We start from the raw sequence: 17,849 nt of genomic DNA, 5'->3' as shown, positions 1-17,849 counted from the left end.
TATTATTATCTGCGAAAATTACCTGAACATCAGCCGATACATTGGTCGATAAATCGTAAACATAGACTAAGAACAGAACAGCTCCCAGTATCGACCCCTGGGGGACACCAAACTCTATGAATCCCACATCTTAGGTACTCTCGTTGAAATAAACATGCTGGGAGCGGTTGAATACATAGCCCTTCATCAAATCCAATGCAACACTTCTGATTCCGTAAAATTAAAATTTTTACAAGAACAATAATTCATGCTGTTCCCTGCAAAATGTCATGACGTCGAAAAAACACAGCAAGTTGTTGATCAATATGTTATTCAACAATTCTACTGAATTCGATTTTGAAATGTGCATTATACACATTCTTTTAATTCATTTTTAAATCGAATAATTCTCAGACATATCGGCTGAATATTTTTCTATGAAAACTTTTGATATAGACAGTGATGATCGAATCTGATATCACGAAGAATGTATTAATTATTATTTATTTCTTTTTCTTTGAGATTCTGGTCGTCTAAGGAACTATCCAACCTTTTGCCATGATTTGCCTTCCGACAAGAAGAATTAAGTAATTTTTCGAACTGCTATATTTTCATTGAAAAAAAAAAAATTATTGCATCGAAATTAAAAAAAACATTTCAAGCTTGTTGATTTTATAATAGTATCCTAATATCATGGTTAAATTATTTTACAAGTTTATTATTTTCAATTTGTATCGTGAAATTGCGCTAATAATGAGTGGTACCTAATGTTTCCGCTTTTGTCGTCCGAATCAGACACAGATATTACTTTGTCCGATCTAATATAATTATTAGGAAAAACAAATATATATGCGGATATCATCTGGTAACAAGAACGAACAATTTCGATTTCGTTCTTCGATGAATTTTCACAATTAGGAAGTAAGTCTAGTCCGCATATTGATTCAAATTTAAAGTTAAGGCAAAAAAATGTTCACCTCTAAAAGATGCCTCTTGACTTCACTAGTTCGCCTATAATACAGTGAAGAAATCAGACCATCGTGTACACATGAGAAATTCTGATCAAATTGAAGCTATTCGCAGATGACAAATGATTTGAAAAGTTTCCTTTTTTTGTAAATTTAATTGAAAATGAAGATATATTCTTATACAAAGAAACAGAAAAATCAATTAATTTGGATTTTCATAAAATGTACCTATTGATGGTGAATCAAATAAAAAATGTCTTCAGATGAAGGTATCTTTTTTGAATTTTTCACTTGTACTTTCACTGTAATGTTTTCGAAATTGACCACTTTATTCTTTAAAATGACACCAGGTTCACTCGGCATGAAATAACGGAATGAATTGAACGGAACTGCGAATTTGGTATTAGTATAATAACATGGATAATAAAAATGAAAGAACTGTCATTTCAATTTGAAAAAAAATATTTGTTTTAATCCTATGATTCTCTATCTCCAGAAAAGCTTAATCATTCTTATTATGGCCCTAAAAATAGAGAATATTTTGCAGATGTGCTTTAATGGCCAGAAGGCCTATTTTTAATGAAACAAGCATTATATTCCAGATTCTTCTTTCCGAAGTACTGACAAAAAGGAAATATTGCGCATGCTCGTGTCCACGTGTCGTCATTATTTCATAATTGTCTATTTTTATTGCCTTCCGTTTTCAGAGTAAAATTCGGATTGAGTGACACAGATAATGTTAAAGGGGGAGAATGACAACTTCAAAAGTCACAGCTCCCCAGATAGTGGATTATTCGAAATGAAACCTTATTGGAGAACCCTATAGTTTTATTTTAATTAGATAAGAGTATAATAAATGTTTTGAAATATGAGAATTCGTTCTGAACAATTACACAAGAATTGATTAGACTTCTTCAGAACTAGAAATAAAACCCTATAAATATTTAGTAAATATGGTTTTTAATGGTTTTTTGATTGGATAACGAAGACTGTTGGTGGTTTAACCCAATTCTGCCTAACAAAAAAAAAATGCAATCATTACGATTTTCATTTTAAAAGCCGATAAAATGTTCGTTCCTCATTCTAAATCTTCTGGAAACTGCAATCCCACCGCTTTCCTCATCGTGTCCATCCACTTAGCCAGTTGTATGGTTTCATCTAAAGTAATCCTGGGACTTTCACGTTCACCTGAAACAGAACAATTATTTTGATATTATGATCGCAAAACAAGACTGCGAGAATATTATTTATAGTCAACGCAATATTGGCATGAGGTTTGCTGAATAATTTCGTATCCATGATTCGAAATAGGTTCAGTAAAAATATTATAAGAAGTAGAAATTTGATCTACATATTCCAGGAGAAATTCATGAAAATTTCAAGATATTCCATGCATTTTCTTTGTGATTTTATGGATATCACGTTTCAGTTGACGTGAATCAAAATTCATTTTACAACCTTGGAAATGTCTTATAGTTCAAACCAATGTTAATGTTAATAGCGCAGTTTTTGACAAGCTATTTATCAATGGAATATTTCGGTGTATGAGCAGATTACAGAATGAAATTTTGATGAACGCGAAAAATATTTGAAAGCATTATATTGTTGGAAAATTTTTTCATTTTTCAGTGAAAAATTCAATTTCGACATAAGATATTTAAAATTGAGAAATCAGTTCATATGTCTCAGCTTTCAGTGTTTCGGGGTCTTCAAATTGGTAGGTTTGGTAACTCTTCAAGAGACTAGCCGTATTTACTATACCACTGATGTCTGCGTGGAAGTGGAAACAGTACGCCAGATGCCAGCGCAGAGGACCATGATGATGAATAAAAAAATTATTAAAAAAAAATCTTCATTTGAAAAAACCTCCAATTTTTTTCATGAATAAACCATAATTTTTTGATGATACAATTTCTCTTGTTCCATAACAAAATTGAAGAATGCTTTTACATAAAATTGGTTATTTTTATATCATTAGTATCATTATCATTTACCTTTCATGTTAATCCTTAAAAATCGAAAAGTAACTTTTTTCATTATTCATTTATTCATTTTTAAATTGTTGAAAAGAAGTGTCAAAATTCAATTACAATTGTGAATGTTTGAATTTTGTTTTCTTTATTCATTTTTCTGAATACAGCTGAATCACGAAATTAATTTCAAGCTTGAAAATTTCACAGGTACCATTTCGACATTCCATATAGCTAACACTCTGTATGGTATATTTGATCTTGATGATAATATCGAGCATTATTGATGAAAGGCTTTCCATGAATTATTTCTCGAAGAAAGAGAACACTTAAAAAAACTGATTTCCCGGATAATTAATAATTTGAATGAAAATAAAATAAAATCTTCATCAACGTTTTCAAACGTCCAGTCGTTTCTTGCGAATAAAACACATCCTGAATTTTCATAAGCTGGTCCTAAACATTATAAAAATGGTTCTCTCTCCGTTTATGAAATAGCCCTTTCAATTAAGACACTCACCCACAGATGCGGGGTGTAATAATTTTCGTTCTCTGAAACAAAACTGCACATCTATGAACCGCAATGTTGAATCCAGGTGGTGCCCGGAGGCTATTACCCCCCCGGAGCATGACCGATACCTCCCCGAAGAAAAAAAAATACATGTCAAAACGAATTTTTGTCTACCGCCCTAGATGTTGAAATCTAGATGAACCAGGAAAGGAATTTCATCTTAAAGCGGCTTCAAATCAGTGAAGATGAAGTTGAATTTCATGGTTATTTTTACTCAGTGATTAAACACAATTTCAAATATCAAATAGGAAATCTTCTATGGAAGCTTAATACCGCACGATAGGAACAGTAAAAGAGATACAAACAAAAAAATCGAAAAGTCAATGGCAAATGCATGACCGGAACCTGAAAACAGCAGGTTATATTTATTGGGTACGTAGTACCTATTCTTCAAACACGAAGTCTCACACAGTTCGATCATTCATAAGTTAAGTTAGTATATGAGGATTCTCCTAGTATAACAAAAAAAAAATAAATAAAAAATAATTTCTGATCATTGCTTCAGAAAAAGTTTTTTCAAATTTAACGAATTCTCAATCCCCACAAAATTATTGAGCGTATTAACAATTTTATAATGGGAGAATATGCATCATATCAATTAAAAACTATATTCCAAAAATCATTTCCTTCGATAAAACTATTTGAGAGACGAAACCAAAAAATAATTTGTTATGGATTTTCAACAGCCTCTGTATCTTTTCAACCGAGCCGAATCGGAAAAAAAGATAAGGGAAAAAAGTGTTTCTTTAGACCTCAAGTGTCTACTGTTGAAATATATGTACAAGTCAAAGACACACCTTGTACAAGTTTTTGAATGAAATTTTTCTGGTTGATATGAAACCATCAGAAATAATTTACCTGCTTCAAGACATCGTTTAACCTCATCTGCTTCGTATGATAATCCAGCGCTGTTCATATGCCGAAATTCCACTTCGCTCTGAGGAAGATCAAAATTATAAGTTTGGTCATGAGCAATCAGTTGAGTGGGACACCAAAAGTTCGGCAATCTTAATGTTCCCTTGGTACCGACGATTATTCCTTCATTTGGCATTTGTAGTTCAGCTGAGCAAGTAATTGAAGCTAATTTACCATCAGGGTAAGAAATCAAAGCGCCAGTAGTGCCATCCACTCCATCTTTGGTCAGAGCACCATTGACCACTATGTTGGTTGGTTGAAGCCCGCGGAAAACAAACTGTTGAAACTGAAGACAATATACACCGATATCAAGGATTGCACCACCACCTAGCTCCTTGTTTCTGTAGGAAAGAAAATTTGTGATATGTAGGTAAGTACGTAACACTGACAATATTTTATACAGCCGTACATCATTCGAACTATCGGCTTGAATAGACAAAACAATCCAAATTTTTTCTCTTCAATTTATGTAACTATTGTTTTCAGATAATAATAAATTTATATGAATTGATCAATATTATCGATAGATTTATTGATAAAGATTATTATTTTGGAATAACGATCCATAAAATTATTTTGAATCTCGAATGCACCCTGCACTGCACATGTTGGTCTCTAATGCCAGATCAACACGCCCGTAGCCAATGAAGATTAGCGGTTCAGTAAGTTGCCACAGCTCTCTGCACCGTAGTTGAAGCTTTATGCTCCACGACGGGGTTAAAATTTTTGGCGACAACAAGAATTTCAAAGGTGTGAAAGGTCTCTTCATTATCTATTCAGGAATGATATAAATTTCATTTCTATTGCAAACATCAAAAAAGAAAACATAACATTCAGTGACAAAAAGAATTTGGTACAACATCAAGAAAGATGTTCAAATTGTTCACCGCGAACGCCTTGGTAACATCCTAACCTAAAATAATTTTTTTTCCATCATTATTCAACATCCCAGAAGTGATGGACAAAAATCAAAAGCGTTATTCGATCTTTGACTATAATAACACTTGCGATTAAATTATTCATTTCTGAAATGTTGAATAATGTTGGAATACATTTTTATTTGAGGTTAGGATGTTACCAATGAGTTCGTGGCTCGGTTCGAGGTGAACACTGTGAACATCTACTTCATTAACGTTCATAATATACTTGATTCATTTTTTATTACATTTTAGTTTTTGATATTGTACCAAATTTATGATTTCAGTTTTTCTATTTTGATTTTTAGGTAAAATAAAAATGAAAATGATAACTTTTGGAATAGACCTTTCACACGATGTAGCACAAGCGCATACTTCCAATTTGAAATATTGGGGGTTTTATTCGGAGGAGGTTGAAGGTAAGGTTCACATTTTTACGAAGAAGAATGACAATTTAAAATTTAAATAAAGAGTTCCGGGATTTTCCATGAAAATGTACAGTTACCAAGATAATCGAAATATTTAATTTGGCTTTTGCAGACTGTATATGAGATCCAGAAATTTGTATTATTTCACATGGGGCCTCAAAATGTAACAAGTTAAATATGCTAAATATCCCGAAAGATAGAGATTAACTAGTTAAAATATAAATACCCTGTTCAGCGCCCCCCGACTGGAAATATATGAAGCACGCGCCTCGTGCGCCTCTGCTATGATCCGCCACTGATTATTTCACAATCTTTCATCAATGAATCTATCGAATCCAAAAATGAGGTGAATTATAGTTTTGTTTGGATGATAGGAGAACTAAAACAAGTGCGCAACAGAGACCGTTATTAGTTATAAGTACATATATCTATTTCTGCTTGAAGTATATATCACACTTACGTAATTCTGTCTTTCTTTTGAAGATCGAATCCGAAATTCACATTGGCGTAGAGAACATCTCCAATGCTACCATTACTAATCAGTTCTTCAGCTTTTCGATAAGCGGGAAAGCATCTCGACCATACGGCTTCCATCAAAAAAATGTTCTTGCATCTTGCTAGGTTCACCAGTTCTCTTGTATGTTTCTCGTTCATTGTGAACGGTTTTTCGCATAACACAGGTTTTCCATGTTCAAGCATCAATTTAGTAGTGCTATAATGTTGAGGATTGAGATTTCCAATGTACACAACATCTAAAATATCAAATTCATCAGCAGATTCCTTTAATCATCGTTTCCTTCAAAAAATTGAAAATGTATAAGCATGAAGTATGAAGCAGGTTTTATGGTTCAAAATTATTATTGTAGATTTTTGAAATTATAATAGAAGGTATTTTATGATACGAGGGCTGCTATTTACGTAATGAGAATTGGCAACTCTGATATTGCCAGGTGAAATCTGATATTGATATCGTAAAATTTGACATTCTTTGTGTTATTAGTATTAATAACTTTTTGACGTACGGTCACAATTTCTGTTGTTTACAGTAAATTGAAAATTTCATCACTGACAAAATATGGATTTAACTCGTGAAAATTTTCGAGCTCTGGAAAATGATGACTTTCGACGTGGTCTAACTTGAGAAAAATGCATCTATCAACTAAATACAACTTTTGGCGATGAAACACCATTCAAAGCCACTGTATATCGCTGGTATACTTAATTAAAACGTGGACTTAGTTCGCTCACAGACGAAGTTAAAGAAGGTCGTCCAAAGTTAGTTGTTGTGCCGGAAAATATTGAAGCTGTGCGAAAACTATTTGGAGAAAATTATCATGTGACATATTAGGAAATCGAGAGATGTTTAAGCATCAGTATGACTAGCATACATCAGATTTTGCACGAACATATGTGTGTTCGGTAGCTCTGTGCAAGTTGAATTTCACATTTGTTAAATGATGCTCAAAAAATTGCTAGTGTCCATTGGTGCCGTAAAATGATTTCGAAAGACAACTGTGGTGCATCCAAAGCGATATACAACTTCGTCACAGGCGATGAGTTGTGGATATATGCCTACGAGCCAGAAGGAAAAGCCCAGTCAGCAGTTTGGGTGTTTCAATGTGAACCAAAGCCAACAAAAGTTCTTCGTTCTTGAAGCGTTAAGAAGCGAATGGTGGTGTCCATCGATTCATCTTTGAACTGATCAGAAAATTCAATGCCGTATTAGAAAAATGTGGGACATTTCACAAGCTGAGATTCAACACCCTATATAGTAGAATATTGGAATTTGATGGAAATATTCAGAAAGAGCAGAAGTTTTTCTATGGGAATCAGTAGATCTTAGTGTCTCGCATGTCATAACCATCTTGTAGAAAATTTGAATTTCTGTTATGTCTTTTATAAGGAAGAAGATCTATAATACAGAGAGCTATTTTGAGTTTTCCAGAAGTACAATAAGGATATCTCTTTATATTTATATGTGATGTTCGAACATTTACACATTTACTTGAGCGGTTGTTTACTTTATATATACTAGGTGGTCGAACGAGAACTTAACACCTTTATTTTCCGACTTTGAATTGAAAATGTGGAAAATCGCTCGGCTTCGTCAATTTCTGATTCGAGTTATCAGTTCACGTTGTACTGAAGCTAAGCAGTACCTAGTGTGGTTAGGAATTGGATGAGGGAAATTTGTATGAAAAGTGATAAAATGGATATAAAGCTAGAATAACTTACCGATATTTGCATTTGTTGCAATGCTTTCGTACCCTTCACAGGCTTCAGGAATATTGTGTTCTTCCGCAAATCTCTCAGCATTAGCCTTATTTCCGCTTCCAACAGCGACCACTGTGTGTCTATCAGGAAATATTTGTATAGCAGTAACAAAATCATGCGTTATTTTACCAGCTCCCACCACTCCCCATCGTAAAGGAGGCATCTGCAAAGTGAACATCAGCAACGATTTAATACCTACTTAATATCTGAATTTTGAGGTGAAGCAGCCATTTAAGTTGCAACTTTGTGAAATTTACGAGTTCGGCTGCCATCTTTTCATGTTACATCCTAAAAGCTTTTCCGGCGATGGAGGCGCCAAAAAATTATTTGCCTAAGGGTTGAAATTATTCGACAAACATGAACTTGAATATAACTGGTGTTTAAATTTCTGACACTCTACTTATAGCTGATTCTTTTGCAGACCATTTTTCTTCTGTAGCAAGCAGAAATATTGCTTGATGATATAGCAATAAGTTTTCTTGTTCATGCACTACATCTTCCTTACATGAACATAAATTCTTTTTTCATCCGGTAAGTCAGTGCGAAGTCTTGGATCAGATCTAGTCATTGAAAAGTAAAAAGAGTGTTGGTGCTGATTTTGTCTCGGTTAAAATATTAAAAGCGATTTCCGAACATATTATCTGAGCCGCTTTCTCGATTGATCAATCTCTCGGTCTCATCTGGTATGTTCCCCAATTCACTAAAACACTCCTTGGTTATACCAATTCATAAAAAAAATGATGTCGAAGATATCTGCAATTACAAACCAATCTCCATTCTGAGTGTCTTTTCCAAGGTCATAGAAAGAATAGTACTAAAGGTCTGGATTCCTCTCGAGAGCAGTTTACTGTAATACTCCTGAATAAACTCTATTCTTTGGGCTTTCGAGGAGTTTCCCTAGATTGAATATGCGGCTTCATTACAAGGCGTACCATGTCTGTAAAGGTGGACAGCCAGTGGTCAAACAGACGTGTATGCAACCAAAGAGTTCCACAGGGCTTCATACTAGGACCACAGCTTTTCATTATTTTCATAAATGATCTACCCGAACATCTGATATCAATCTTGATCAAATTAATCATTTTTGTTGATGACACCTGTATTGCTGTCTCTGCTTCAGACCTGAAAGATCTCAAAGCTATCTGTATGTCCCTAATAGACCAATTCGAAAACTGGTGCACGGAAAATGCACTAGTCATGAACGTTGATAAGAATGAATGTATTCTATTTTCGCTGAGAACTGTGAATGACAGCATATTTGATATATGCTACTATGACATATCATTGAAAGCTAAAGAAGTTGTCAGGTTTTTGGGTGTTCATGTTGACGCAAATTTGAGGTCACTCGTACATGGTATTCGGTATACATAAGTTTTAGTTCTTTGATCTTGGTTGGTAGGTTTCACCTTGATAAGGTTAACCATGATAGTGTCTTTTGTGTGGAATGCTGTTTTCACACTGCATCCATTACCAATTCTTCTCAGTTTTTCTGATAAACCTTTCACATATGAAATGATTGTGGTTATTGTGTTCTATTGACTCGGGTATTTCTAGTATCTTCTTCGGGCAGCCATTCTCCTTGAGAATTCCTGTGATCTTGTCAAATTTCTCTTTCTTATCATCCACGTTTGAGCTACTTCAGTTGCTCTGTCTACTCTTAATTTGATGCTGAGATTCTGGTTAGAGTCTACGTGGAGTTCGTTGGCTTTCTGTAAATCTTTGTTCGAGGAATTCCCTCCTGTTTGTGTACGAGCGCATCTAGGAAAAAACGTTGATGATTTTCCCCGATTTCCATATTGAATTTTTTGGAATCCTCTTTGCTGTTGAGGTTCTCTAGGAATCCTGTAAGGATCTATTTTCCATGAGGCCAGATTACAAATGCGTAATCCACGTATCTTCACCATAGTTTCGGTTTAAACACATATTGGTCCAGTTCTGTCCCCTCGAAATCTTTCATATTTATATGTATATGCCAGTACCGGGAACAATGGTAAACCCATGGCCTTTTCCGATTTCTTGTTAGTAGAAGAAGTATGTTGTCTGTGAGCATATGCATTATTGCAATTGCATTTATTCTCTCGAGGGTCTGTGGGGACATTTGTGAAAAAGCTGGATGGGTCAACGCTTACTATGATTTCCTGGGTGCGCATGGTTTCTATGAAATGTATTATTCACCATTGATGTTGAATGGCCTCTTAGAGGAGGAACTTGAAGGAATAACAAGAGGCTTTAGTCGAGCTGATGATCGATCTCAAGGGGGTGTTTTCCTTGTGTATTTTTGGGATACCGTATATATGTGAGGTTTGCTGTAATGCGGCTTCAGACTTGGTCTTATGAAAGGATCTGGGAATTCATACTTGTTTTTATACAGGGATCTGGAGAGGTTAGAGCCTCCTTCAAATTCTTGTATTCTCCTGCTTCTAACATCTTGATTTTTTGTTTGTATTGGTCCACATCCATGATGACCGTCGCGTTTCCAATGTGTGCTCGGAGGATTTTGATGGTGGGATCTGATTTTAATTCTTTCAGGTGTCTTTGTTTTGCCTTGTTGATAAGAGCTTCAGTTTGCTTGGTGGCTGGATCCAATGCAGTCCTTATCCATCATTTGTATTACTCAATTTTTCGGATCCTGTATTATTTGCGCTGTTTCCTCCGAAATCAATATCATCTCAATTTTTGGACCTTTTTTTAGTGCTATGGACAACTTGATCGAGGTTTCCTCATATTTGCAGATCTCCTGATATTTGATTTTCTAATTGTTGTCATGATATTGATAATGGACTATATATTGGATTGTTATTTTGGCTGTTTCCATCATATGAGAGGTTGTTACCGACATTTCGGCAAACATTGGTAATGGGTAAATTAAGAAAATTCAATATTTCATAAAAATTAACCCTCGGACAAAAAGTGACCAGCTAGTGTAATGGGTAAAAAACAAGGTGACCAGTTAGCTCCCTAATGATGATCTTAACCCTTCGAAAAAATATTAATATAAAAAAGGTAATTTGAATGCCTGATCACCTGATTTGACAAGATAGTTGTTTCAGGTCTGGAGATCGACACTTCGCTTTGGAAGTGTTATCTAAATAAAGTTATTCATTGTTTCTATCTTCGCTCTCCTTATCAGACTTTGCAATTTATTTCTATACTCGGAATATTGTCGACTTAAATCAAGTTAGATAATCCCTTAATCATTTCTTCATTGAATATATTTTTATCATAGAAAGCTTTCAAATGGCTTGTAGTGATCTAGATTTTTTTTCCAATATTCTCATAAGTAAGCTTTATCTTTGTCGTATTTCCATCCCTCAAGCGAACTATCGTATCAATCAAATAATCTGCGAAGGTGTTTACATCCATGTCAATTATACCCCCAATCTTAAAAATACCAAGATCTGAAATTGCGAATGTTACAGTCAAAACAATTACATGAAAATATTCAAAGTATGTTCTCAATAATGCTTATACAATAATAATACACTTTCATGTAATTCTTAGATTAGCAAGACTTATTGTCATTGTGTAAATTCATTCAGGACATATCTAATAATTAAGCATAAATTTCTTCTTGATCTATCAGAAAATATTATAGATTATACCATAACAAGATATCGATATTTGTGACTTTGAAAACAATGAAGGCTTTCGTGATATTCATTTCGATTCACCAACAGATTTTGCATTACTTCCTTTTTCGTACCCTTGTAATTCAAAATGAATCATATGGAGTGCACACTTATTCAAATTGTAGTATGTACCTTCCTAATTGAATTATATTCAGTAGGTCGATATTATAAGGCTGCCGACGCCACTGGTGTATCAATGTTACCTACTATATTTAATTTTCGGAGATAATTTTTCATGGGTCTATTTGAAATTCAAGTAAGCAATATATTCCATTTTTTTATTCGAAGATTATTGCTTCCATGAAACTGAAAAAACTCAAGACAAATAATGACTATAAATTAGGTCCATAATTATGGGTTAAGGCAAAACTCACCTTTGAAATGTGTAGATTTACACTGTAACCTTTCTTTAATCAATAAACTTCTGAGGTTATGTGTTCGTTCACTCTATTGCTTTCGACGTCGTTTAACCTTCAAATAGCATTCAAAACGCAATCAACGTGATTATCAGGTAGCATTCTGAGATATGTATAAAATGAACGAATTTTCTTAGCGATTACAAGTACAAATAAAACTAGAAATCAATTCTGACGAATGGCGTATACGAATCGAGTTGTGGGTAGGGACGTCTAGGATAATTTATCTTGTTTTTATTTGGATGAGTTCTCGTTGTGTCCAAAACACTCCGAGAAATCTCATCGTGCAGTTTGCCACTTATATATTATTCAACCTTGAATTACGTAATGCATAATACTGAATCATATTTTAAGATTAATGCAGTGGCGTAGTGTTGGAATTATTGATGAAGCAAGTGGATTCAGTTTAGGAGAATACCTTAACGATCTCAACGCAAATATAACTTCATAGATCTATTTGGATTCAATATATTTTGTGAACGTCAATTCATATCATACGGAAAAACACCCCTAGAACCCAATAATTATCATCATATCATATTTATAATGATGGATGTGACTAATTTGAAATTTGAATGAAAATATCAGTTTTTTCCTTCGAAAATGATTAAAAAATGTTACTTCGGTAAGTTGGAATTCTGAATATAATATTTCATGCAACAACAGTTTGAATGTATAGGGATTTTTTAAGGATAATGAAAAATATCACTATAAGGGTATGGTCCTTATATCACCTTGGTTACCATGGTTAGTAAGAAGGTGGTCCGTATATATGAAATTCCTTCAAAAGCGGTTAGTATTTCCTCAAACTTCGGTGAGTAATCTGTCTCATGAACAACCATACTTTTATTGTGATGAGGTTCGGTAACCACGCCCACTCGTCTTCACTGATGCCTGAAGCCTGCTTCTCAAGGACTTCAATTATCAATTTTCATAATGAACACGTATGGACTGAGGAGAATCCGCATGGATATGTAGAAACCCATTTTCAAGAGCAATTTTCACTAAATGTGTGGGGTGGTAATATTGGTGATGATTTGATTGGTCCTTTCTTCTTGCCAGGTCGATTAACAGGTCAATCATACAGACATTTTGTAGAAAACGATTTGCCCTTGTTATTGGAAGATATACCTCTTATGCTACGACGAGAAATGTGGTTCATGCATGACAGTGCCCCTGCTCATTTTTCAGTTTTGGCAAGGGAGTATTTGGACGAAAATTATGAAAACAGGTGGATTGGACGGGGGGGTCCTCAGTCATGGCCCGCCAGATCCCCAGACTTAAATAGTTTAGATTTCTTTTTATGGGGCCACCTGAAATCTCTAGTATACTCGACACCCGTGAACACCGTAGAAGAACTGAGAAATCGTATAATAGGCGCATTTGATACAGTTAGGAATACTCCGGGAGTGTTTGAAAGAGTTCGATCGTCTATGAGACGAAAAACAGAAGCTTGTATAAGAGTTGGGGGAGGACAGTTTCAACATTTGCTGTAGTTCAGTCCTTTGCGGTTACTTAGTTTTCTTGTTATGATTTTTTTTTAGTTTTACGTTCCTTGTTGTAATACATTTTTTGTGTTGATTATACGGGTTTATCGAATCTTTATGAATCATCGCTACAGATCAGGAAAATTTCCATAAAAACTGACACTGAATTCATTCACCACAGCTTACAAAGTGGCCTTCCCATCATAATTTGGATTTTCACGAGGATTTCGAGAGAATCGTTCAAAATTTTTTTTCTCGAAATCGTTGGTAGATACGACAAAACTACAGGGGACCGAAAAGTTCAGTATAAGAACAAAGCTTCTTTTTACATTTTTTCAAATTAACAGTTGCTCACCAAAAAAAGTTCTGCAGTAGAACAGGTGGCAGTGTTCCAGAAAAAATATCACCCTGTAGATCTTCTATCGAAATTGTCATGTCACGTGGTGAGAACTCTCAAATGTAATATCTATGCCAAATTTCAGTTGAATATCTTGTGAAGTGTAGATACTATGAGAAAAAAACTTGAAAAAAATTCAAACTTCAACACTCTGTATCTCGAAAACGAAACGTTTGCGACCCCATGTTTATGGGACTTTTTTTCTTAAACTCACTTAAGGAATCTCCCCCTTTCGTTTGTACGTTCAATTTAGGAACACCCTGTATACATACATATAAATTACTTTTTTCTCTTTTTACTTTTTACTCCTCACATAAATATGTTTTGACATTGAAAGACTTCAACAACTAGTACTCAACTATAAACTGTTTATGAAACGTTTTTTAAATAAATCATCATTATAAGTTGAACCATGATGAAGCAAACTCAAAAGTAGATAGTTACTTGAAAAGTTTAACTCCTTTTATTTCAGCACTGATATAAGATGGATTTGAAGAAAAAAACTCCATCACTGAGAATATATCTATTTTAGGCAAATTATCACTTTGTCCTTTCACGAAGCCTTCTTCCATTATGGTGACATAAAAACAAAACTCGAGTTAAAACTACACTGTACAACTACAAACGGCGCGAGAGCCTTGGCGCGGCTAAGTATTTAAACGTAATTTATGGTGTAGCGATCACAGGCAAGTGCCGTGACGTCACAGACCAAAGACGTTCCGCGCTAAAATACGTAAATTTAAATAATATATTTCTCAGTCATTTATTGATGGATTTTCAAGAATTTTTCACTGATTTATCAGTTTTGCTCTATATTTTAATTCTATCGTGTCAAATATAGTATTATCAACATCACTAAACTAGTCCATTATAAATGGTTGGACACAAAATGATGATCTCGAAATAGTTTTTTATTTTATAAGGAAGAGAACTGTGATTTTTCAGGTCTATTCTGAGTTCAATTACAACGCACGCTATAAATCACCAATGCTCTTTCAAATGAAATATGCAATTTCAAGCGTCTTGAAATTATGTGTATTGAATTCGCAATAAGCTCGATATTATTATCTAGGTACTAGGCGACTTTTATGGTAAAAGATTACTAAACAAAAATATTCAATTTCAAAGTAGACTAATAAGAAGCAAAATTTGTTTTTTTCCAGAATAGTCTATTCCATGACTGCATTCTTAAAGCGATATGATTAATGTGGATATTAATTTTAGCGGGTCAAATTTTGTAATTCAATTGAAATAAAAACGATTGGTATCACCTATCCAAGTTCAGACGAATTTTTGATCACCATTCACCCGAGCTGAATATAGGCTTCAATATTTGACTTGCTTTTGGTTGTGAAAATAGTTTCTATTTTCTGAGGGTTGGAATCGTAGAATACTTGACTTTTTACTAACTACTCTATTTCAATAACAATTTAGGTATATCGGGTGTCCCAAGGTGAGTGGCCTATTAGATTATTATGGAAACTATTGATGGTAAAAATTTCAAATTTTGTGGATAGATATTTGGCCGTATAAGGTACATTTTTAAAATAATTTCACATTTCCAGTGTTGCCGGATGTACGACAATTTGGCAACAACTTTGTTATTTTGAATAGGACATCCGGTATTTCTATTTTTTTTATGATACTCCATAAAATATTGAATCTATTCACTTTTACTTTTCCATCCCTATCTTCAACGGTTTTTGAGTTATTAATTATTTTTCGAAATTTCAGATCAAATTGGCCTATTACGAAAATGACTCTAGTTCGCTCAATATTTGAGATTTAAGTGAGAAATTTTGCAAGTCGTTAGATATTGATCTGATCTGTGTCACTGCTTTTAAATTATGGTTGTCAATAATACAGGACAGACCAAAAAAATTCATCATTTGCCAAGTTACAAAATTGTGAAAAAGTCTATTTTTTCAAATTAGACACCTAGTATATTTTTCAATTTTTGGAATCAGTACAACACACTCTACATTTTTTCTATTCACGTCCCTATACCTATCTCAACTGGATTCCGAGTTATATGCGTTTATTAGATTTCACATTGATTCAATAAGTGTTAATTTCTTTTGTATTGTTATTTTCTCTTTGTCGTTCATAGATCGATATATCAATTAATCAGTTCAATCCAGAAATGTCAAAATAAACAATTATTGCCTAACAGGTGTTTTGTTCCGAGGTTTTTCTATAAATAATGGCTCAAGAAAGATATACACATATAACGCATATAACTCGGAATCCAGTTGAGATAGGTATAGGGACGTGAATAGAACAATTGTAGAGTGTGTTGTACTGATTCCAAAAATTGAAAAATATACTAGGTGTCTAATTTGAAAAAATAGACTTTTTTACAATTTTGTAACTTGGCAAATGATGATTTTTTTTGGTCCGTCCTGTATTATTGACAACCATAATTCGAAAGCAGTGACACAGATCAGATCAATATCTAACGACTTGCAAAATTTCTGACTTAAATCTCAAATATTGAGCGAACTAGAGTCATTTTCGTAATACGCCATTTTGATCTAAAATTTCGAAAAATAATTAATAACTCAAAAACCGTTGAAGATAGGAATGGAAAAGTAAGAGTGAATAGATTCAATATTTTATGGAGTATCATAAAAAAAATAGAAATACCGGATGTCCTATTCAAAATAACAAAGTTGTTGCCAAATTGTCGTACATCCGGCAACACTGGAAATGTGAAATTATTTTAAAAATGTACCTTACATGGCCAAATATCTATCCACAAAATTTGAAATCTTTACCATCAATAGTTTCCATAATAATCTAATAGGCCACTCACCTTGGGACACCCGATATAGATTACAGATAATGTTCGATTGTAATAATCAACATGGACTTTGCATTACTTACTTAATGGTTTCAATATATTGCGTCTGCGCGGCAGGCATGCGTTGTTGGCATTTATTCTAAATATACAAACTCTAATGCAACACATCTCCTTAAATATATATCACATTCAATTAATATTTACATTTGTCGAATTCAATTTGTGATTTTGTAAATATATCTGAAATATTTTGTTCTGTATTAACTTGGGAAAATAATATAACTTTCATTTTCCATGAAATGCAATGAGCTTTGATATATTTTGAATTCTTCGTAAGATTTGCTGATTGTTATGCTAGCAGGAGCAGTCTCGAATTTTAATTTTTTTTAATCCAGAATTTTAGCCTTATTTTAGGTTAATTTATTACCCTTTCAAAAATTTTTTGCCAGGGAAATCGCGGGTTCTGCTGGCTTAACATTGAGCTAGCAGAACCATCGATTTCTTACCAGTGGCGTACCCAGACATAATCCTTGGGGGGGATAAAGAAAAAAAAATTTCAATTTTTCCTTTTTTTGAAGAAGTTTTCCAAAGAATTTTGCTTACTTATAATAAGATTGTGATATATAAGGTTGTTACATATAGATAATGGATATTCCTTCTGGGGAGGGGATATATCCCCCTTATCCCCCCTTGGGTACGCCACTGTTTCTTACAGCACAATTTTGGGCTCATTTTAGGCTCACGTCTGAACACATTACCAAATTCCTGAATTTACGTTTAAGAGAAAAAACCTGGAATCTGCTAGCTAGCAGAATCTCTTCAGAAGAAATTAATTTACATAGTAATTTTAGGTTCAAATCAGGCTAATTTATTACCCTATTATGAAATTTTTTACTCCTCAGGTTATCGAGTTATCCTGGGTACTAGTACATTCTTCAGGGATTGAGTAGAAGAACAGAGGATTTACACCCACCTGAACTCCACCCTGTGATTGAAATAAAATATATTTTGTTTTGATATAAGAATCAAATATTTCTTTTTATTGTCAATAAAGGCCTAATATTATTATTATTATTTTAAAATATGCTAGTTATC

General features: G+C 33.7%; 1 protein-coding gene across 1 annotated transcript; it reads right to left on the bottom strand.

Annotated features, from left to right (window-relative positions):
* Positions 1 to 1,757: 1,757 nt before the first annotated feature.
* Positions 1,758 to 12,321, bottom strand: LOC123673037 (trans-1,2-dihydrobenzene-1,2-diol dehydrogenase-like). Its single transcript, XM_045607444.1, has 5 exons — positions 12,026 to 12,321; positions 7,984 to 8,185; positions 6,209 to 6,500; positions 4,347 to 4,744; positions 1,758 to 2,135 (listed from the first exon to the last, which is right to left on the bottom strand). Exons 2-5 carry the CDS (start codon positions 8,183 to 8,185, stop codon positions 2,026 to 2,028), a joined length of 1,002 nt encoding a protein of 333 aa, XP_045463400.1. The 5' UTR covers positions 12,026 to 12,321; the 3' UTR covers positions 1,758 to 2,025.
* Positions 12,322 to 17,849: the final 5,528 nt, after the last annotated feature.

The sequence above is a fragment of the Harmonia axyridis genome, chromosome 2, assembly GCF_914767665.1.
Source record: "Harmonia axyridis chromosome 2, icHarAxyr1.1, whole genome shotgun sequence".
Taxonomy (NCBI): domain Eukaryota; kingdom Metazoa; phylum Arthropoda; class Insecta; order Coleoptera; family Coccinellidae; genus Harmonia; species Harmonia axyridis.
This window is presented reverse-complemented; position numbering and strand designations above follow the sequence as displayed.

What these genes read in the sequence shown, in the direction of transcription:
- LOC123673037 (XM_045607444.1), bottom strand. Translation starts at nt 8,185, where the DNA reads ATGCCTCCTTTACGATGGGGAGTGGTGGGAGCTGGTAAAATAACGCAT. An exon ending in TGCAACAAATGCAAATATCG is followed by an intron (nt 6,501 to 7,983) that starts GTAAGTTATTCT and finishes TTGATATTTTAG; the next exon opens with ATGTTGTGTACATTGGAAAT. An exon ending in CAAAAGAAAGACAGAATTAC is followed by an intron (nt 4,745 to 6,208) that starts GTAAGTGTGATA and finishes TCTTTCCTACAG; the next exon opens with AAACAAGGAGCTAGGTGGTG.